A 17,496-nucleotide genomic window follows, 5' to 3' on the forward strand; every position below is an offset into this window, starting at 1 on the left:
AAATAAAAAGCAGCCACTCAACGCTAAATCCTCCTTAATGCCACCTTGGGAGCTTTAAATATTTACCTGCCCCTAACACACTTTCAGGTCCCTGCCTTCCTTCCTAATTGTACAAGGGGGACCACCCTGCAAGTTGCCCTCCTTAGGCAAACGTTGTCCTTGTCCCCCCCAAAAAGGCAAACCTTAGTAAACTCCTTGTGGGATGGGGCCAATACGACAGCTAGTATTTAAAATATTCAGCAAGGGGCCATTAAAAACCAACGGTTAAAACAGTTAAAAAAGGCCATGGGGCTGGTCACAAGTGCAAATCTCACTCACCTTACAGTGGCCACCTCCACCCTCAAACACACTGCCAAATTGGCTCTCCACATGCGGGACACCTTGTGGGGACTAATTAAGGCCAAAAACCATCTAGCTTAAAATTCTGTGTGCTCCCAGCTTCAATAATATTTAATCTAAGAAGTCCGTGGCATCCAAAAAAATTTGCTCCACAAAGCCTGGCCCAGGGAAATCCATTCCCACTCAGAAATTCCCCAAAAGCAATGGCCTTTTCGCTATTCCTAAAGGCTCACTTACTAAAACTGCACAGGCATAGCCTGCTCCTTCATGGCCTTTGGCCCCATAAAAAAAGTGTGGGCCCCTGCTATAAAAATCCAGCCAGGCCTTTAAAAAGACTCTAAAACTGGGTGGTCCATCGTAACGTGTGGAAGGCGGCTCCCTCCAATGACAAGGCTATGCAGTATGTGCTGACTGCAGCCCCTAACTATCAGCACACATAAATTGCAAAGGGCAAAACCTGGTAGCTATGGACTATAAAGCCCCCTCAAATAATATATATAAAAAAGGCAATACCAGGCCGGTTTATAAAGTGGGTCAACATATCTGCTGGGAAGGGGAGGCATCAAAATATGCCCCCACCAAAGCACATCTGTTTACCAATACCTCCGTGTGTGTTTGGAGGACCACTTACCCCAGGGTGCCCCTCAATTTGCGGTTCCAATTTCAAGCGCAAAATTTTTCGGTGCATTGGCCCGCTGTTATCCAAAGTAGTGTTAATGTTTCTAATTATATTGTGTTTAATTTTTCATAAATCACACCCAATGTTTTTCTTCTATTAACGCACTGGAAACAACTAACCATGTTCCACACAAATGCCTCCTCCTTTACAGTGGTGCAGCACACATTTAATCTAAAAAAAGCTACCTTTGCCACAGCCATCCAGATGGGGCATCTACGCCAACAAAAAAATGTGCTATGCTATGTTACTAATAAAGCCAAAAGCCACTACTGGCTGGTCTATGCAATTGTTGCTGCCCTCACAATTTTGTTTGTGCTATATTGCTGTTTGTGTAGGAGGCCAACGGTAACACTAGCCACCGTGTCAGAGGGAGGGTAAAAACCTAAATGGTAACCCCTCACAAGATTCCTTTGCAGGTTGCGAGAGGCTGAAGGGAGAGGAAGGGAGAAAGGAACGGGTTAACTCAATGCTTCAGCTAGGTCCGAAAATAAAAAGCTAACTCCAGCCCAAGGTCACTGCACACAACAGATTCTCTGCTACCTGCCAAGAAAGACGGGAACCTAAATTCCAACCCCAGAAAGCTGCAAAAAGCTGGTTTAAACTGGTACAAAAAGCATGGAAAACAAAGGTCCCTAAATGAAATGCCCCCAGAAGAACCCAGGGCTTAAAAATCCTCTCAAAAGCCAAAACAAGTCGGAGATCAATACCAGACCCTGGACAGCCTGTGCACAGGACAGAATTCTCGTCCACCCTTCTCCGTCTTCTTCTTACATTACACCCGGGCTTGGCCAGCCCTGGGTTGTGCATGTGTAAGTATAAAAGTGGGCAAGGGCTCGGGCACTAACGCTTTCTTCCTCCCTTTAAGTAATGTAAAAAAACCACAGCACTCACAGGCTTGGGCACTAACGCTCTCTTCCTTCCTTTGAGCGACGTGGGGAGAACCCAGCACTCACCGCTGTTGTTTTATTAATAAAGCTTTAAACTTAGTCACTTGGTGTGCTCCTTCATCTCATCCCCTAAAAATCCTGCGGCCTCAGCCTGATCACCTGACACCACAGGCAGACTGCTAACTTAAATCTCTCACAAAATCCCCTAAACTCTTCCTTTTGTCCACAGAAAGATCCAAAAGCTCTGTGATATCGGCTCAAAGACTATCCAAAAGGGTCTCTAATTGCATTAATCACTTATCAAGGGCACAACTTGCTTCCGTCCAGAGTCCATATGCACTCCACGAGGTCAGTTTCTACCTCAATCACATTCTGTAGGGATACCCCTATCTCAGCAATCTATAGAGCAACGACCTGGGCCTCTGCCTATACTTACGCAGAAAATTATGCAATCGCTAAAGATTTGGCCGCTGACACCATCTTTGACTCCGCAGAGCTCTCTGTAGTAAAAGACTCCACTCCGAAGTCCCAGCCTCCAGTGGTGGGTACTGCTCGGGAGTCACCTACAGTGCAGCACCCATAGGGACACTACTCGAAGAAGAGGAAGTTACTCACCTTGTGCAGTAATGATGGTTCTTCGAGATGTGTGTCCCTATGGGTGCTCCACAACCCCCTCTCCTCCCCACTACTTCGGAGTTCTCTGTAGGGCTCTGCGGTAGAGAAGGAAGTAAGGGGGGTTCACCTGTGCAGTGCTAAATAGCCTCGAGGCAAACCATGAGGGAGGGAGGGCGCATGTGTGGGCTCAGAGGGACATTATTACCAAAAATCTCTGATTAGAGGCACAGGGGCACACAGACAGCTACAGTGGAGCACCCATAGGGACACATCTCAAAGAACCATCGTTACTGCACAAGGTGAGTCACTTCCTCTTTTTCAATCTGAAATTCCAAATTCTGGAGAAGAAGATGAAACCCACAAAAACTTCCAGGAAAAGCAAACTCACAAATTCAAAATTTATAGTGTGCAAACCGAATGAAGTCCAGATCAGTAATATGTGCTTTAAAAGGACCAATTTCACAAAGATGAAACAACTGTGAGCCAAATCAGCTGGAAGGAAAAAGTTAATCAGGAAAATGTGAATAATAATAGGGAATTCATAGAATCATAGAATATAAGGGTTGGAAGGGACCCCAGAAGGTCATCTAGTCCAACCCCCTGCTCGAAGCAGGACCAATTCCCAGTTAAATCATCCCAGCCAGGGCTTTGTCAAGCCTGACCTTAAAAACCTCTAAGGAAGGAGATTCTACCACCTCCCTAGGTAACGCATTCCAGTGTTTCACCACCCTCTTAGTGAAAAAGTTTTTCCTAATATCCAATCTAAACCTCCCCCACTGCAGCTTGAGACCATTACTCCTCGTTCTGTCATCTGATACCATTGAGAACAGTCTAGAGCCATCCTCTTTGGAACCCCCTTTCAGGTAGTTGAAAGCAGCTATCAAATCCCCCCTCATTCTTCTCTTCTGCAGGCTAAACAATCCCAGCTCCCTCAGCCTCTCCTCATAACTCATGTGTTCCAGACCCCTAATCATTTTTGTTGCCCTTCGCTGGACTCTCTCCAATTTATCCACATCCTTCTTGAAGTGTGGGGCCCAAAACTGGACACAGTACTCCAGATGAGGCCTCACCAATGTCGAATAGAGGGGAACGATCACGTCCCTCGATCTGCTCGCTATGCCCCTACTTATACATCCCAAAATGCCATTGGCCTTCTTGGCAACAAGGGCACACTGCTGACTCATATCCATATTCTCGTCCACTGTCACCCCTAGGTCCTTTTCCGCAGAACTGCTGCCTAGCCATTCGGTCCCTAGTCTGTAGCTGTGCATTGGGTTCTTCCGTCCTAAGTGCAGGACCCTGCACTTATCCTTATTGAACCTCATCAGATTTCTTTTGGCCCAATCCTCCAATTTGTCTAGGTCCTTCTGTATCCTATCCCTCCCCTCCAGCGTATCTACCACTCCTCCCAGTTTAGTATCATCCGCAAATTTGCTGAGAGTGCAATCCACACCATCCTCCAGATCATTTATGAAGATAAATTGTTTAAGGACACTTTTCTAGAAGCCCAAAATGTCACAATTAAGGAAAAGGCCTTACTGATTTAAAATAATTGACCTGGTTTACAGAGAAGTGAAGGCATCTATACAATTTTTTTTTAGATGGAACAAACTGAAGTAAGGTGAAGCTGACAATAATGAATGTAAATCAGAAGTTAAGAATTACAGAAGGTATATAAAGGAAACAAAAAGGGACAGAGGGAGAAATCTATAGTCAGCAGAGTTGAGGAAAAGGAGGAGTTTTTCAAGTGTATTGGGTACAAAAGAAATTCTAACAATGGTACTGATCCATTACTAGATTGAAATGTTAATCATATTTAACATTTTTATCAATGATCTGGAAGAAAACATAAAATTATCACTAATAAAAGTTGCAGATAACTCTGACACATGGCCAGGAAGGAGCAGCTTGCAGGCTAATTGATCCAGATTCAACCTTTAGAGACATATTGATAGATAATTTGTGTGTTTATATATATATTGTTAGAGGTTGACAATGTAATCTAACAGTTCCTGTCTATGCTGTATGTATTCTGTTAATTCTGAAATCAAAAGATCTTAACATTTAAATGAATTGTAAATACAGTTTTCAGAGTGGTAGCCGTGTTAGTCTGTACCAGCAAAAAAAGGAGGAGTACTTGTGGCACCTTAGAGACTAACAAATTTATTTGGGCATAAATTTGTTAGTCTCTAACGTGCCACAAGTACGCCTCGTTTTTTTTAAAATACAGTGATATTACTGTATTGATTTCTCTTTGAATTATATAGCATATCACCTGCAAATGGTGGAAGACAGGCAATAGCCTTATGTTAATCCGTGTAGCTCATTACTAGTGATGTTTAGGAAATAGGTCTACTTCAAAGTTGCCATGATTGCTTATTGTTCACCTGAGGACACAGTGATGTCAAGAGGAGGCCTGGAACTGAATAAAGGACTCTTGGGTCCTGATCCTTTTTATCTCAAATCTGCTTATCCTTTATAAGGGGATGCATTGAGCTACAAGACTGAGGTCTCCAATTTAATTTGGATCAACCTGGTATGGAACATTGGACTGAACCTGTGGACTTATTCTAAGAAGTCTTTGCAACTCCAAAATTCACCATCTCTAGTATGAAACTGATAGAACTGTAATCATGTCTGCATGTATAATGGTCTTTTAACCAATACTCTTTTCTTTTTTTAATAAATTTTAGTTTAGTTAATAAGAATTGGCTGTAAGTGTGTATTTGTGTAAAATCTGAAATATTAACCTGGGAGGTAATGTGTCCGATCCTTTGTGATAGAATCTTCATATTTGACTTGGCTGTCTGGGAGGGAGCCCAAAGGCTGGGTTGCTTTTCAGGGAACTGTGTTTTGGCTTCTGTGTAACCAGTAAGCTATTATGGAAACCATTTTGTTGCTATCTTGGTTAATCTAAGTATTAAAATAACCACCAGTTTTGGGGATTGTTTGCTCCATTCTTTGCAGTTTGCCCTAATTGAGTAACCTCAGTGTGCCCCCCCCCCCTTTGGACCCTGGTCACAGACCCACAATAATGGGGGCATGGTAAACCATGAAGAGACAGGTAACTGATATACAGCAATCTGGATCATTTGGTATGACAGGTGCCAGCACACAATATGAGTCTGGGTGACTGTGGACTATCGCAGGAAGCAAGGATTCTGAATAAGATTTGGGGTCGGAGGTGGATAATCAGCTAAACATGAGCTCCCAATGCAATGCTGTGGCCAAAAGAGCAAATGTGATCACTGGATGCAAAAACAGGGGAATCTTGAGTAGGAATAGAGAGGCTATTTTATCTCTGTAGCTGACACTAGTGCAGCCGCTGTTGGAAGTATCCAGTTCAGGTGCCCACAGTTCAAGAAAGAAGTTGATAAATTGGAAAGGGTTCAGAAAAGAGTCACAAGAATGATTAAAGGATTAGACAAAGTGCCTGATATGAGTGACCTCCCTGAGTTTATCTATTTACATTAACAAAGAGAAGGTTAAGTGGTGTCTTGATTACAGTTTATAAGAACACTCTAGTTGGGGAACAAATATTTAACAATTGGCTCCTCAAGCAAGCAGACAAAGGTATAACAAGATCCAACGTCTAGGAGTTGAAGCTAGACAAATTCAGACTGATAATAAGGCATATATTTTTAACAGTGAGTAATTAACTTCTGGAATAACTTACCAAGGGTTATGGTAGATTCTCCATCACCGACAATTTGTAAATCAGGACTGGATGTTTCTCTAAAAGATCTGCTCTGGGAATTATTTTGGAGAATTTCTATGGCCTGTGTCATACAGGAGGTCAGAATACATGATCGCAGGGGTTCCTTGTGGCCCTGCAATCTATGAGAAACAGCTACACAAGGAGAGGAACACTTTTATAAAGAGGGGTGGAGAGAGAGTCTGTAAAGAACTGGGGATGTAGAGACAGCCCCTTATAGGATTGAAATCCATTTACTCAATAGATGGGTCTAACAAATTTTTATTAGGCAAAACACTCAACAAGTTGTGATCAATTACAACTGGGAAGCTCATCAGGTGGATTTTATCACCATCGCCTCCAGCACTGGCTAATACGGATTCCACCACTCTTTGTTATACATATTTATTTAAACTTTTTGTTATCTTAGAACCATATTAGAAGGGACCACAAGGGTCATCTAGTCTAATCCCTACTTCTGGGGGAATTCTGTGCATCTGTGGATGCGCAGAATTAATCTGTCTCGCATAATTTTGTATTTTCCTGCATAAAAAACTTTTTGAATAAGAAGTGCTACAGTTCTGCTTTTTGCCCACCAGAGATCGCTGTGGCACCAGAGCAGCCAACTGCATTCATGCCGGCTGTTCTAGTGCCACATTGGCCTCTGGTGAGCAAAACATGGAACTGCAGCACTTCTTAGGCAAAATGCATTTTATGCAGGAAAATACAAAATTCTATGCCCAGTGCGGCAGAATTCCCCCAAGTGTAGAGTTCATCACAGGATCCTGCCCACAGAGCCAGGTTAGGACAGAGTGGGTGTGACGTTATTGACATAATCTGGGACCGTACAGATCATTGTTGCAACCAAGGTCCTGTAGTGGCACCAAATCTTATATAAAGGGGGTCAAATAAGGTGTCTAAGACAAGGTTACGGTTTTCTGATTATAATTATGCTGTCTATATGTGTGTATCATTTTTGTAGTTGAAGTTATGAATATTGGCACTATACTGGCTGTATTTCAAACTTATGCTATGCTTCTGGGTGACACCCTGGACAAGCTGGTGTCAGCTCTGCCTAGTCTGCTTGGTGGCCCATTAAGGACCATCAGCTATACAACTGACCCATTGAGAGAAGGCAGACATGTCTTGGGACTCAGCAAGGTATGCAGGGAGGTGCCTATGGACAGAACTCTGAGGTTTTGCCATGCCATGTGATGGACAGCTTGTCTTTGGAACAAAGAAAGAAAGACCACATGGCAAGAGAATATAAAAAGCTGCTGCAGCTCCTCCATCTTGTCTTCAATCCTGCTTCTGACCTCTGGAGGAACTTTGCTACACTGAAGATTTGAACCAAGGACTGAAAGACCCATCCCAGCTGTGGATGTACTCCAGAGACTTGATTTGAACCTGCAGTTTATTCCACCACTGCTACATGCCTGAACCAAGAACTTTGCCATTACTGTATGTAATTGATTCCATTTAACCAATTCTTGCTCTCATCTATATCTTTTTCCTTTTATGAATAAACCTTTACATTTTAGATTCTAAAGGATTGGCAGCAGCGTGATTTGTGGGTAAGATCTGATTTGTATATTGACCTGGGTCTGGGGCTTGGTCCTTTGGGATAGAGAGAACCCTTTTTCTTTTACTGGGTTATTGGTTTTCATAACCATTTGTCCCCATAATGAGTGGCACTGATGGTGATACTGGGAAACTGGAGTGTCTAAGGGAATTGCTTGTGTGACTTGTGGTTAGCCAGTGGGGTAAAACCAAAGTCTTCTCTGTTTGGCTGGTTTGGTTTGCCTTGGTGTGCATAGAAACCACAGCCTTGGGCTGTAACTGCCCTGCTTTAAGCAATTTGTCCTGAATTGGCACTCTCAGTTGGGTCCCACCAGAACCAGCATTGTTACAGTGGGGCACAGACAGAGGCTCAGAATGGCTAGTGGGGGGACGGGACAGACTGGAGCATGGGCTCAGCAGCTAGTGGGCTGACAGCGTTGAGCCTGGAGATGTGGGAGGACGGCTGCAGAGACCGATGGAGATGGGGGGTGTCGGGACAGGGGCAGACGTGCCTGACTGAATGGGAGAGGCTTGGGGTCAGCCAGGGACGGCATGGGGGAGGCTTCCCAACACCATAACAATACCACCCCAGCCCCAAAGAAAAACCTCCCACCCACACCCAGCACCCTCCAGGTTCACTCCCAGGCTCCTTTCCTCTCCCTCAGCTCCTCCATTACCCCTGCCTCCCCCAAAGCCTTTGCACTGCTTCTGACAGGTGCAGGAAATACAGGTCTGTATTGTAATTTAAATGACTTACGCAAAATTGTGTATTAATATGCCTAGTAAGGAATCTGTCCAAAAAAATTTACCAGAATCTTTTTTTATTTTTTTGGTCTGTATTGTTACAGACATACATTAACAAAATAATTGTAAGTGGCATGATTATATTGTGTTATTTTGACAAATAGAATATACAGAATTTCAAAATATTGTGTGCGGAATTTTTAATTTTTTGGTGCAGAATTCCTCCTGGAGTAAACCCCCTGCCAAAATGAAGGATTTGTTGTATCTAAACCATCCAAGACAGATGGTTATCCAGCCTCTTTTTGAAAACCTCCAGTAAAGGAGCTTCCCAGACTTCCTGAGGCAGTCTGGTCCATTGTCCTACTGTTCTTACAGTTAGGAAGTTTTTCCTGAGATTTAATCTAAATCTACTACGCTGCAGTTTAAACCCACTGCTTCTTGTCCTGCCCTATGTGGCAAAAGGCAACAACTTTTCTGCATCTTTTTTATGGCAGCCTTGCAAGTCGCTGAAGACTGCTATTATGCAGCCCCTATATAAGCTGTGGGAACTAGGACTGCTATTGCAGAGGGAGTGTAACCCTGTGACATTAAGAATAACCCAAGAGCAAGGGGGCACCCAGATAGCTGGTAATGAACTGCAGCTGGCTTAACCAGTTCTACTGTACCAATTGTTCAATGTCATGAAATATATCTGGTAAGTGTCATGCAAGGTGCCAATGAAAAGCTCATAACTCACTGATTAATATCATTGTGTAATGTAGGTGCAATCAAGTGATGCAAAATTATGGACATAAACTGAAATTATAACTCTTAAAATTTGTTTGCCAGCCATGCAGGAGATACTCCATCCTAGACAAAGGACTGTAGTTTTTCCACCTGGTATGGAGCCTAGGTACTTTCAAAGACAATGAGAATGTATTTACATTATCACATAAACAGATCCCTCTGGGTAACAAGGGGTAGCAGCAAACCTCACACTATCACAGTGGGGAAGGAGATAGGCAAGTACATGTTTCATGCTCATCCAATTACACTGGAGGGGGAAGGAACTAAATAATTTCAGCAGACAACCCCAGCAAGAAACTTCCCTCACCAGGAGACTGAATTTTTTGGGGGATAGGGGGATTTATTTTTTTTAAAATAGCCTCTAAATTCTATGGCTTCAAGGAAGCAGAGAAATTTAAATGCCAGTTCTGCACTCCTTTTTAAAAAAAGTTGTAATTAAACTTGCAAAGGAACAAAACTTCTGCTTTGGAGCTACACAAGTACAATATATTTTTATTTGGACTCATTTCTCTAATATGGATAAGTCTCCTCATGTCATGCTGCCACTCGCCAGCTCAGCCAGACCCATGGACTGAAAGTTACATATGACGAGAGATTCAGAAGGTAAGATTTGGGCAAACTCCCTTCAATCTTTCCCTTTTGTTTTATTTCCTCTTAAGCTTTCAATAGGCGAAAAAACATATGGCAAAATACTCACATGGACACATAGAATCATAGAATATCAGGGTTGGAAGGGACCTCAGGAGGTCATCTAGTCCAACCCCCTGCTCAAAGCAGGACCAATTCCCCAACTAAATCATCCCAGCCAGGGCTTTGTCAAGCCTGACCTTAAAAACTTCTAAGGAAGGAGATTCTACCACCTCCCTAGGTAACGCATTCCAGTGTTTCATCACCCTCCTAGTGAAAAAGTTTTTCCTAATATTCAATCTAAACCTCCCCCACTGCAACTTGAGACCATTACTCCTCGTTCTGTCATCTGCTACCACTGAGAACAGCCCAGACCCATCCTCTTTGGAACCCCCTTTCAGGTAGTTGAAAACAGCTATCAAATCCTCCCTCATTCTTCTCTACCGCAGACTAAACAATCCCAGTTCCCTCAGCCTCTCCTCATAAGTCATGTGTTCCAGCTGCCTAATCATTTTTGTTGCCCTCTGCTGGACTCTCTCCAATTTTTCCACATCTTTCTTGTAGTGTGGGGCCCAAAACTGGACACAGTACTCCAGATGAGGCCTCACCAATGTCGAATAGAGGGGAACGATCACGTCCCTCGACCTGCTGGCAACGCTCCTACTTATACGTCCCAAAATACCGTTGGCCTCCTTGGCAACAAGGGCACACTGTTGACTCATATCCAACTTCTCATCCACTGTAACCACTAGGTCCTTTTCTGCAGAACAGCTGCCTAGCCATTCGGTCCCTAGTCTGTAGCAGTGCATGGGATTCTTCCGTCCTAAGTGCAGGACTCTGCACTTGTCCTTGTTGAACCTCCTCAGATTTCTTTTGGACCAATCTTCTAATTTGTCTAGGGCCCTCTGCATCCTATCCCTACCCTCCAGCGTATCTACCTCTCCTCCCAGTTTAGTGACCCACTCCCTCCTCAGACATTCTTGTTAAACCCTGGATTTGTGCTGGAAATGGCCCAAAAGGCAGGGATAGGATACAGAGGGACCTAGACAAATTGGAGGATTGGGCCAAAAGAAATCTGATGAGGTTCAATAAGGATAAGTGCAGGGTTCTGCACTTAGGACGGAAGAACCCAATGCACAGCTACAGACTAGGGACCGAATGGCTAGGCAGCAGTTCTGCGGAAAAGGACCTAGGGGTGACAGTGGAGGAGAAGCTGGATATGAGACAGCAGTGTGCCCTTGTTGCCAAGAAGGCCAATGGCATTTTGGGATGTATAAGTAGGGGCATAGCGAGCAGATCGAGGGACGTGATCGTCCCCCTCTATTCGACATTGGTGAGGCCTCATCTGGAGTACTGTGTCCAGTTTTGGGCCCCACACTACAAGAAGGATGTGGAAAAATTGGAGAGAGTCCAGCAAAGGGCAACAAAAATGATTAGGGGTCTGGAACACATGACTTATGAGGAGAGGCTGAGGGAATTGGGATTGTTTAGTCTGCAGAAGAGAAGAATGAGGGAGGATTTGATAGCTGCTTTCAACTACCTGAGAGGTGGTTCCAGAGAGGATGGTTCTAGACTATTCTCAGTGGTAGAAGAGAACAGGACAAGGAGTAATGGTCTCAAGTTGCAGTGGGGGAGGTTTAGGTTGGATATTAGGAAAAACTTTTTCACTAGGAGGGTGGTGAAACACTGGAATGCGTTACCTAGGGAGGTGGTAGAATCTCCTTCCTTAGAAGTTTTTAAGGTCAGGCTTGACAAAGCCCTGGCTGGGATGATTTAACTGGGGATTGGTCCTGCTTTGAGCAGGGGTTGGACTAGATGACCTCCTGAGGTCCCTTCCAACCCTGATATTCTATGATTCTATGAAGTGTTCTCTGACTGGTTTATGAATGTTATAATTCTTGACATCTGATTTGTGTCCATTTATTCTTTTACGTAGAGACTGTCCAGTTTGACCAATGTTCTTTTCCATGATCTGAAGGTATACATTTTCCCCAAATGCCTGAGATGATGAGGCGCCCAAGGCTCGGCAGCTCTCCAGCACCACTTTCTACAAGCCATCACCCTCTGATCCCACTGAGAGTTACCAAAAGAAACTACAGCATTTGCTCAAGAAACTCCCTGAAAAAGCACAAGATCAAATCCGCACAGACACACCCCTGGAACCCCGACCTGGGATATTCTATCTACTACCCAAGATCCATAAACCTGGAAATCCTGGGCGCCCCATCATCTCAGGCATTGGCACCCTGACAGCAGGATTGTCTGGCTATGTAGACTCCCTCCTCAGGCCCTGTGCTACCAGCACTCCCAGCTACCTTCGAGACACCACTGACTTCCTGAGGAAACTACAGTCCATCGGTGATCTTCCTGATAACACCATCCTGGCCACTATGGATGTAGAAGCCTCTACACCAACATTCCACACAAAGATGGACTACAAGCCGTCAAGAACACTATCCCCGATAATGTCACGGCTAACCTGGTGGCTGAACTTTGTGACTTTGTCCTTACCCATAACTATTTTACATTTGGGGACAATGTATACCTTCAAATCAGCGGCACTGCTATGGGTACCCGCATGGCCCCTCAGTATGCCAACATTTTTATGACTGACTTAGAACAATGCTTCCTCAGCTCTCGTCCCCTAACGCCCCTACTCTACTTGCGCTATATTGATGACATCTTCATCATCTGGATCCACGGAAGCCCTTGAGGAATTCCATCATGATTTCAACAATTTCCATCCCACCATCAACCTCAGCCTGGTCCAGTCCACACAAGAGATCCACTTCTTGGACACTACAGTGCTAATAAACAATGGTCACATAAACACCACTCTATGCCGGAAACCTACTGATGGCTATTCCTACATACATGCCTCCTCCAGCTTTCACCCTGACCGCACCACATGATCCATTGTCTACAGCCAAGCTCTGCGATACAACCGCATTTGCTCCAACCCCTCAGACAGAGACAAACACCTACAAGATCTCTATCAAGCATTCTTACAACTACAATACCCACCTGTGGAAGTGAAGAAACAGACTGATAGAGCCAGAAGAGTTCCCAGAAGTCACCTACTACAGGACAGGCCAAACAAAGAAAATAACAGAACGCCACTAGCCGTCACCTTCAGCCCCCAACTAAAACCCCTCCAACGCATTATTAAGGATCTACAGCCTATCCTGAAGGATGACCCAACACTCTCACAAATCTTGGGAGACAGGCCAGTCCTTGCCTACAGACAGCCCCCCAACCTGAAGCAAATACTCACCAGCAACTACATACCACACAACAGAACCACTAACCCAGGAACCTATCCTTGCAACAAAGCCCGTTGCCAACTGTGCCCACATATCTATTCAGGGGACACCATCACAGGGCCTAATAACATCAGCCACACTATCAGAGGCTCGTTCACCTGCACATCCACCAATGTGATATATGCCATCATGTGCCAGCAATGCCCCTCTGCCATGTACATTGGTCAAACTGGACAGTCTCTATGTAAAAGAATAAATGGACACAAATCAGATGTCAAGAATTATAACATTCATAAACCAGTCGGAGAACACTTCAATCTCTCTGGTCACGCGATTACAGACATGAAAGTTGCGATATTACAACAAAAAAACTTCAAAACCAGACTCCAGCGAGAGACTGTTGAATTGGAATTCATTTGGAAATTGGATACAATTAACTTAGGCTTGAATAGAGACTGGGAATGGCTAAGTCATTATGCAAGGTAACCTATTTCCCCTTGTTTTTTCCTACCCCCCCCCCCCCTCAGACGTTCTTGTTAAACCCTGGATTTGTGCTGGAAATGGCCCACCTTGATTATCATACACATTGTTAGGAGAGTGATCACTTTAGATAAGCTATTACCAGCAGGAGAGTGGGGTGGGGGGAGAGAAATCCTTTTGTAGTGGTAAACACCCATTTTTTCATGCTTTGTGTGTATAAAAAGATCTTCTATACTTTCCACAGTATGCATCCAATGAAGTGAGCTGTAGCTCACAAAAGCTTATGCTCAAATAAATTGGTTAGTCTCTAAGGTGCCACAAGTACTCCTTTTCTTTTTGCTGAGAGTGCAATCCACACCATCCTCCAGATCATTAATGAAGATATTGAACAAAACTGGCCCGAGGACCGACCCTTGGGGCACTCCGCTTGATACCGGCTACCAACTAGACATGGAGCCATTGATCACTACTCGTTGAGCCCAACAATCTAGCCAGCTTTCTATCCACCTTATCGTCTATTCATCCAGCCCATACTTCTTTAACTTACTGGCAAGAATACTGTGGGAGACCATATCAAAAGCTTCGCTAAAGTCAAGGAACAACACGTCGACTGCTTTCCCCTCATCCACAGAGCCACAGGAGACTGCATGTTGCCTTCCTCACTGCTTGAATGAACTTTATATAGTGGAAGAATCTATTTCAAAGGTTCACTAAACTATAAAAGAGGAACAACCCACAAGTTATCTATCTTTCACCAAAGAAGACTCAGGCAGCTTACATCAAACTAACTCTACACATCTACACTAAAATGTAGCTCCCAACAATGTAACTTGCCCTACTTAATAACTCCACCTCTGCGAGAAGAATAACGCTTAAGTCAATGTAGTTACGTCGATGCAGTATCAGCGTAGACACTGTGTTGCTTACATTGACTGTTGCTGCCTTTCAGAAATCATCCCACAATGCCCCACATTGGCAGTTAAATCAGCGCAAGCGCTCCTGGTGAGGGTGCGCTCAGCTGACACAAGGAACACAATGTGGACGTGTAAAACTGATTCAATTTCTGTTTTGGTTGTACATCACTTTGGTTAACTTAATTTGATAGTGTGGACTTGCCCAAAGATACCAGCCCTTTGACTTTGGGGGATAGAGTCTGACGCAGGGATTTGGTCAGCCATCTTGACGGAAATGTGGTGAGGATTTTACCTGGAACCAAGCTTGTTAGATTTTAGTTACTAGAAAATGTTTTATCTTTATTTCTTTTGTAACCATTTCTGACTTTAGTTCTTATACTTGCATTCTTGTTTTATTTTTAATCTAAATCAACCCATTGCTGTTGAACTGAACTGTTTGGTAACTACTTAAAGTAACAAACTGTTGGATACTGACTCTTCAAAAGAGCAACAAACCTTACCATTCCTTCGATTATTCCAGGTCAGGATTGGGTATTTTAGAACACATATTTCTAGAGAAATTTGGGACTGGGGAGAGTGTTGCATCACCTTACCAGTTGTTAACCAATGCTGGTGGAAGTCTGGTATTGTAGCCAGACTCCTGGATTCAAAGCATTGGACCAGGGCTGCCCAACACAGAGACACAGGGAGCATGCTTGTTGCTGACTGTGGGCATCCCAGCCAGAAAGCTACAGTGGTAAACCTTTAAGGAACTTAAGGTTTTAGAATAAGAGGTGACAACTCTTCAATGGTGTGGACTGCATACCACAACATAACAAGCCCCCCCATAGGCTGGGGAAGCTGTGGCAGTCCCCATGGGGAGGGGGAGCTGGGGAACAAGGGCAGCCCCGTAAGTAAGTCCCTATCAAATTCAGCCCATTTTTGTCAATTTCATGGTCATAGGATTTAAAAAATCATAAATGTCATGATTTCAGCTATTTATATCTGAATTTCAGAAGGTTGTAATTCTAGGGATCCTGATCCAAAAAGGAGTGTTGGTGTGTGTGGGGGGGTCACAAGAATATTGTAGGGGGAGTTACAGTACTGCTGTAGACTGGTGGCAGCTGTAGACTGGTGGCAATTGGCTGGGAGACCAGCTCTGAAGGCAGCACTGCCACCGGCAGCAGCGCACAAGTAAGGCTGGCACGGCATGGTATTACCACCTTTACTTCTGCGCTGCAGCGTGCAGCGCTACGCCCTCAGTTAGCAGCCGCCACTCTCTGGCCGCCCAGCTCTGAAGGCAGCTGCACAGAAGTAAGGGTGGCATGGTATGGTATTGGCACCCTTACTTCTGTGCTGCTGTTGGCAGGAAGCTGCCTTCAGAGCTGGTTGCCCAGCCAACAGCTGCTGCTCTCTTGGTTGCCCAGCTCTGAAGGCAGTGAAGAAGTAAGAGTGGCAATACTATGTACCCCCCTGCAACTCCCTTTTGGGTCACGACCCGCCATTTGAGAAATGCTGCTGTACCCCATGAAATCTGTGTAGAGTAGACTAAAAGCACACAAAACATCAGATTTCACAGCAGGAGACAAGATTTCACAGTCTGTGATACATTTTTCATGGCCATGAATTTGGTTGGTCCCTATCCATAAAGAAAGGAAGGAGAGCTGAGGCAGCCACGGTGTGGGTGTCAGCACCCTGGGGATGGGAGGGGGAGCGGAGACAGGGGGATGGGAAGGCTCCTGGGGCAGGGAGGGGCAGTCCAGAGAACAAACAGCGGCGCCCAGAACAAGGGAGGGGCACTAAAGAGAACAGATTGAACTACTCCCGCGCTCCGCACCTAAAGATGACACAAGCCAGAGACGCGGTTGATGACGCACACAAGACCACGCCCCCCGCAGGAGAGTGACGCAGTTGTAATTCCCGCAGCCAGCTGCGGTAACAACAGCACTCGCTCCAAGGGCCACCCCTCCCAAGCTGGGCGGTGTCACCGCCTCCACTCCCCCCTTCCAGTACCCCCACCCGCCCCGCCTTGGGGACCCTCCCTCCGCAGGCGCCCCGTCCCTGGCGCCTGTCCCCATTCCCTCTCCTTCCAAAGGGGGTTTGGCGCCCCGCTCACCGCGCCGGGCCCGCCACTCACTGTCCAGATAATGCTCCAGGTACATGGCTGTCGCCATCTTGTGTCCCGCTCCCTGCCGCGTTGTTACCCGGTCGCTCGGGCCCGCATGACAAGGGCCGCAGCCCCGGCCTCATTCCATATTCAGGAGCTGCCGCCGCTGATTGGCCGCCCGGGACACCGCCAGCTGTATATCAATAAGGAGGCGGGGCAACGGCATAGGCGCTAAAGCAGGAAGGGGCAGGTATCACCCAGGGACTGGGAGGTGGTACCGGCATGTGCGCGCCACTAGCCTTCTCTCATGCAGACCCACCTTCCCTTCAGCCTCTTTTCCACCCCTGCCCTGGGCAGTGCTAGCCTGTAGCCCGCCCCGCCCTTGGAAGTGACAGCCTCCCTCTTCCCCAGCCCCGAGCAATGACAACCTGTAACTAGCCCCCAGCCTGGGGCAGTGACCGCCTCTAACCCCTCCCCCTCAGGAGCAGTGACAGCTTCTCCTCTCCCCACCCCGGGGTCAGTGACAGCCTCTCACACACCCAGCCACAGCCCGGGACAGTGACAGCCTCTCCGCCCCCCCCCCCCCGGCCCGGGACAGTGACAGCCAGTAACTCTTCCCCCACCCCAGTCTAGAGCAACGGGGCCGCAACAGTGTCTCCCCCACAGCCCTCCGTCTAAGGACAGAGCCCCCGGCGCCAGTGGGCCTTCTCCCGTGTAGCTGCCGATAGGCAGGTACTCTAGGTAAACCCTGCGTCCCGCCCCTCGTGCGGTCTTGCCCCCCGGCGGCGCTAGACAGATGGGGTGGAGCAGCGGGCGGAGCTC

The 17,496-nt window shown here is 45.9% G+C and overlaps 1 protein-coding gene across 2 annotated transcripts in view; it reads right to left on the reverse strand.

Annotated features, from left to right (window-relative positions):
- Positions 1–17,060, reverse strand: part of ING5 (inhibitor of growth family member 5) — a 55,151-nt gene extending 38,091 nt beyond the window's left edge. Inside the window, exon 1 of one of the 2 annotated variants that reach the window (XM_075132306.1) lies at positions 16,705–17,060. In XM_075132306.1, the coding sequence (XP_074988407.1) occupies positions 16,705–16,741 (37 nt within the window). In that variant the 5' untranslated portion in view covers positions 16,742–17,060. The remainder of the gene's footprint in view (positions 1–16,704) is intronic. The other variant, XM_048863580.2, reaches the window with a different exon arrangement.
- Between the last annotated feature and the right edge of the window lie 436 nt (positions 17,061–17,496).

Source organism: Caretta caretta, chromosome 9 (genome assembly GCF_965140235.1).
Source record: "Caretta caretta isolate rCarCar2 chromosome 9, rCarCar1.hap1, whole genome shotgun sequence".
NCBI classification, from domain to species: Eukaryota; Metazoa; Chordata; order Testudines; family Cheloniidae; genus Caretta; species Caretta caretta.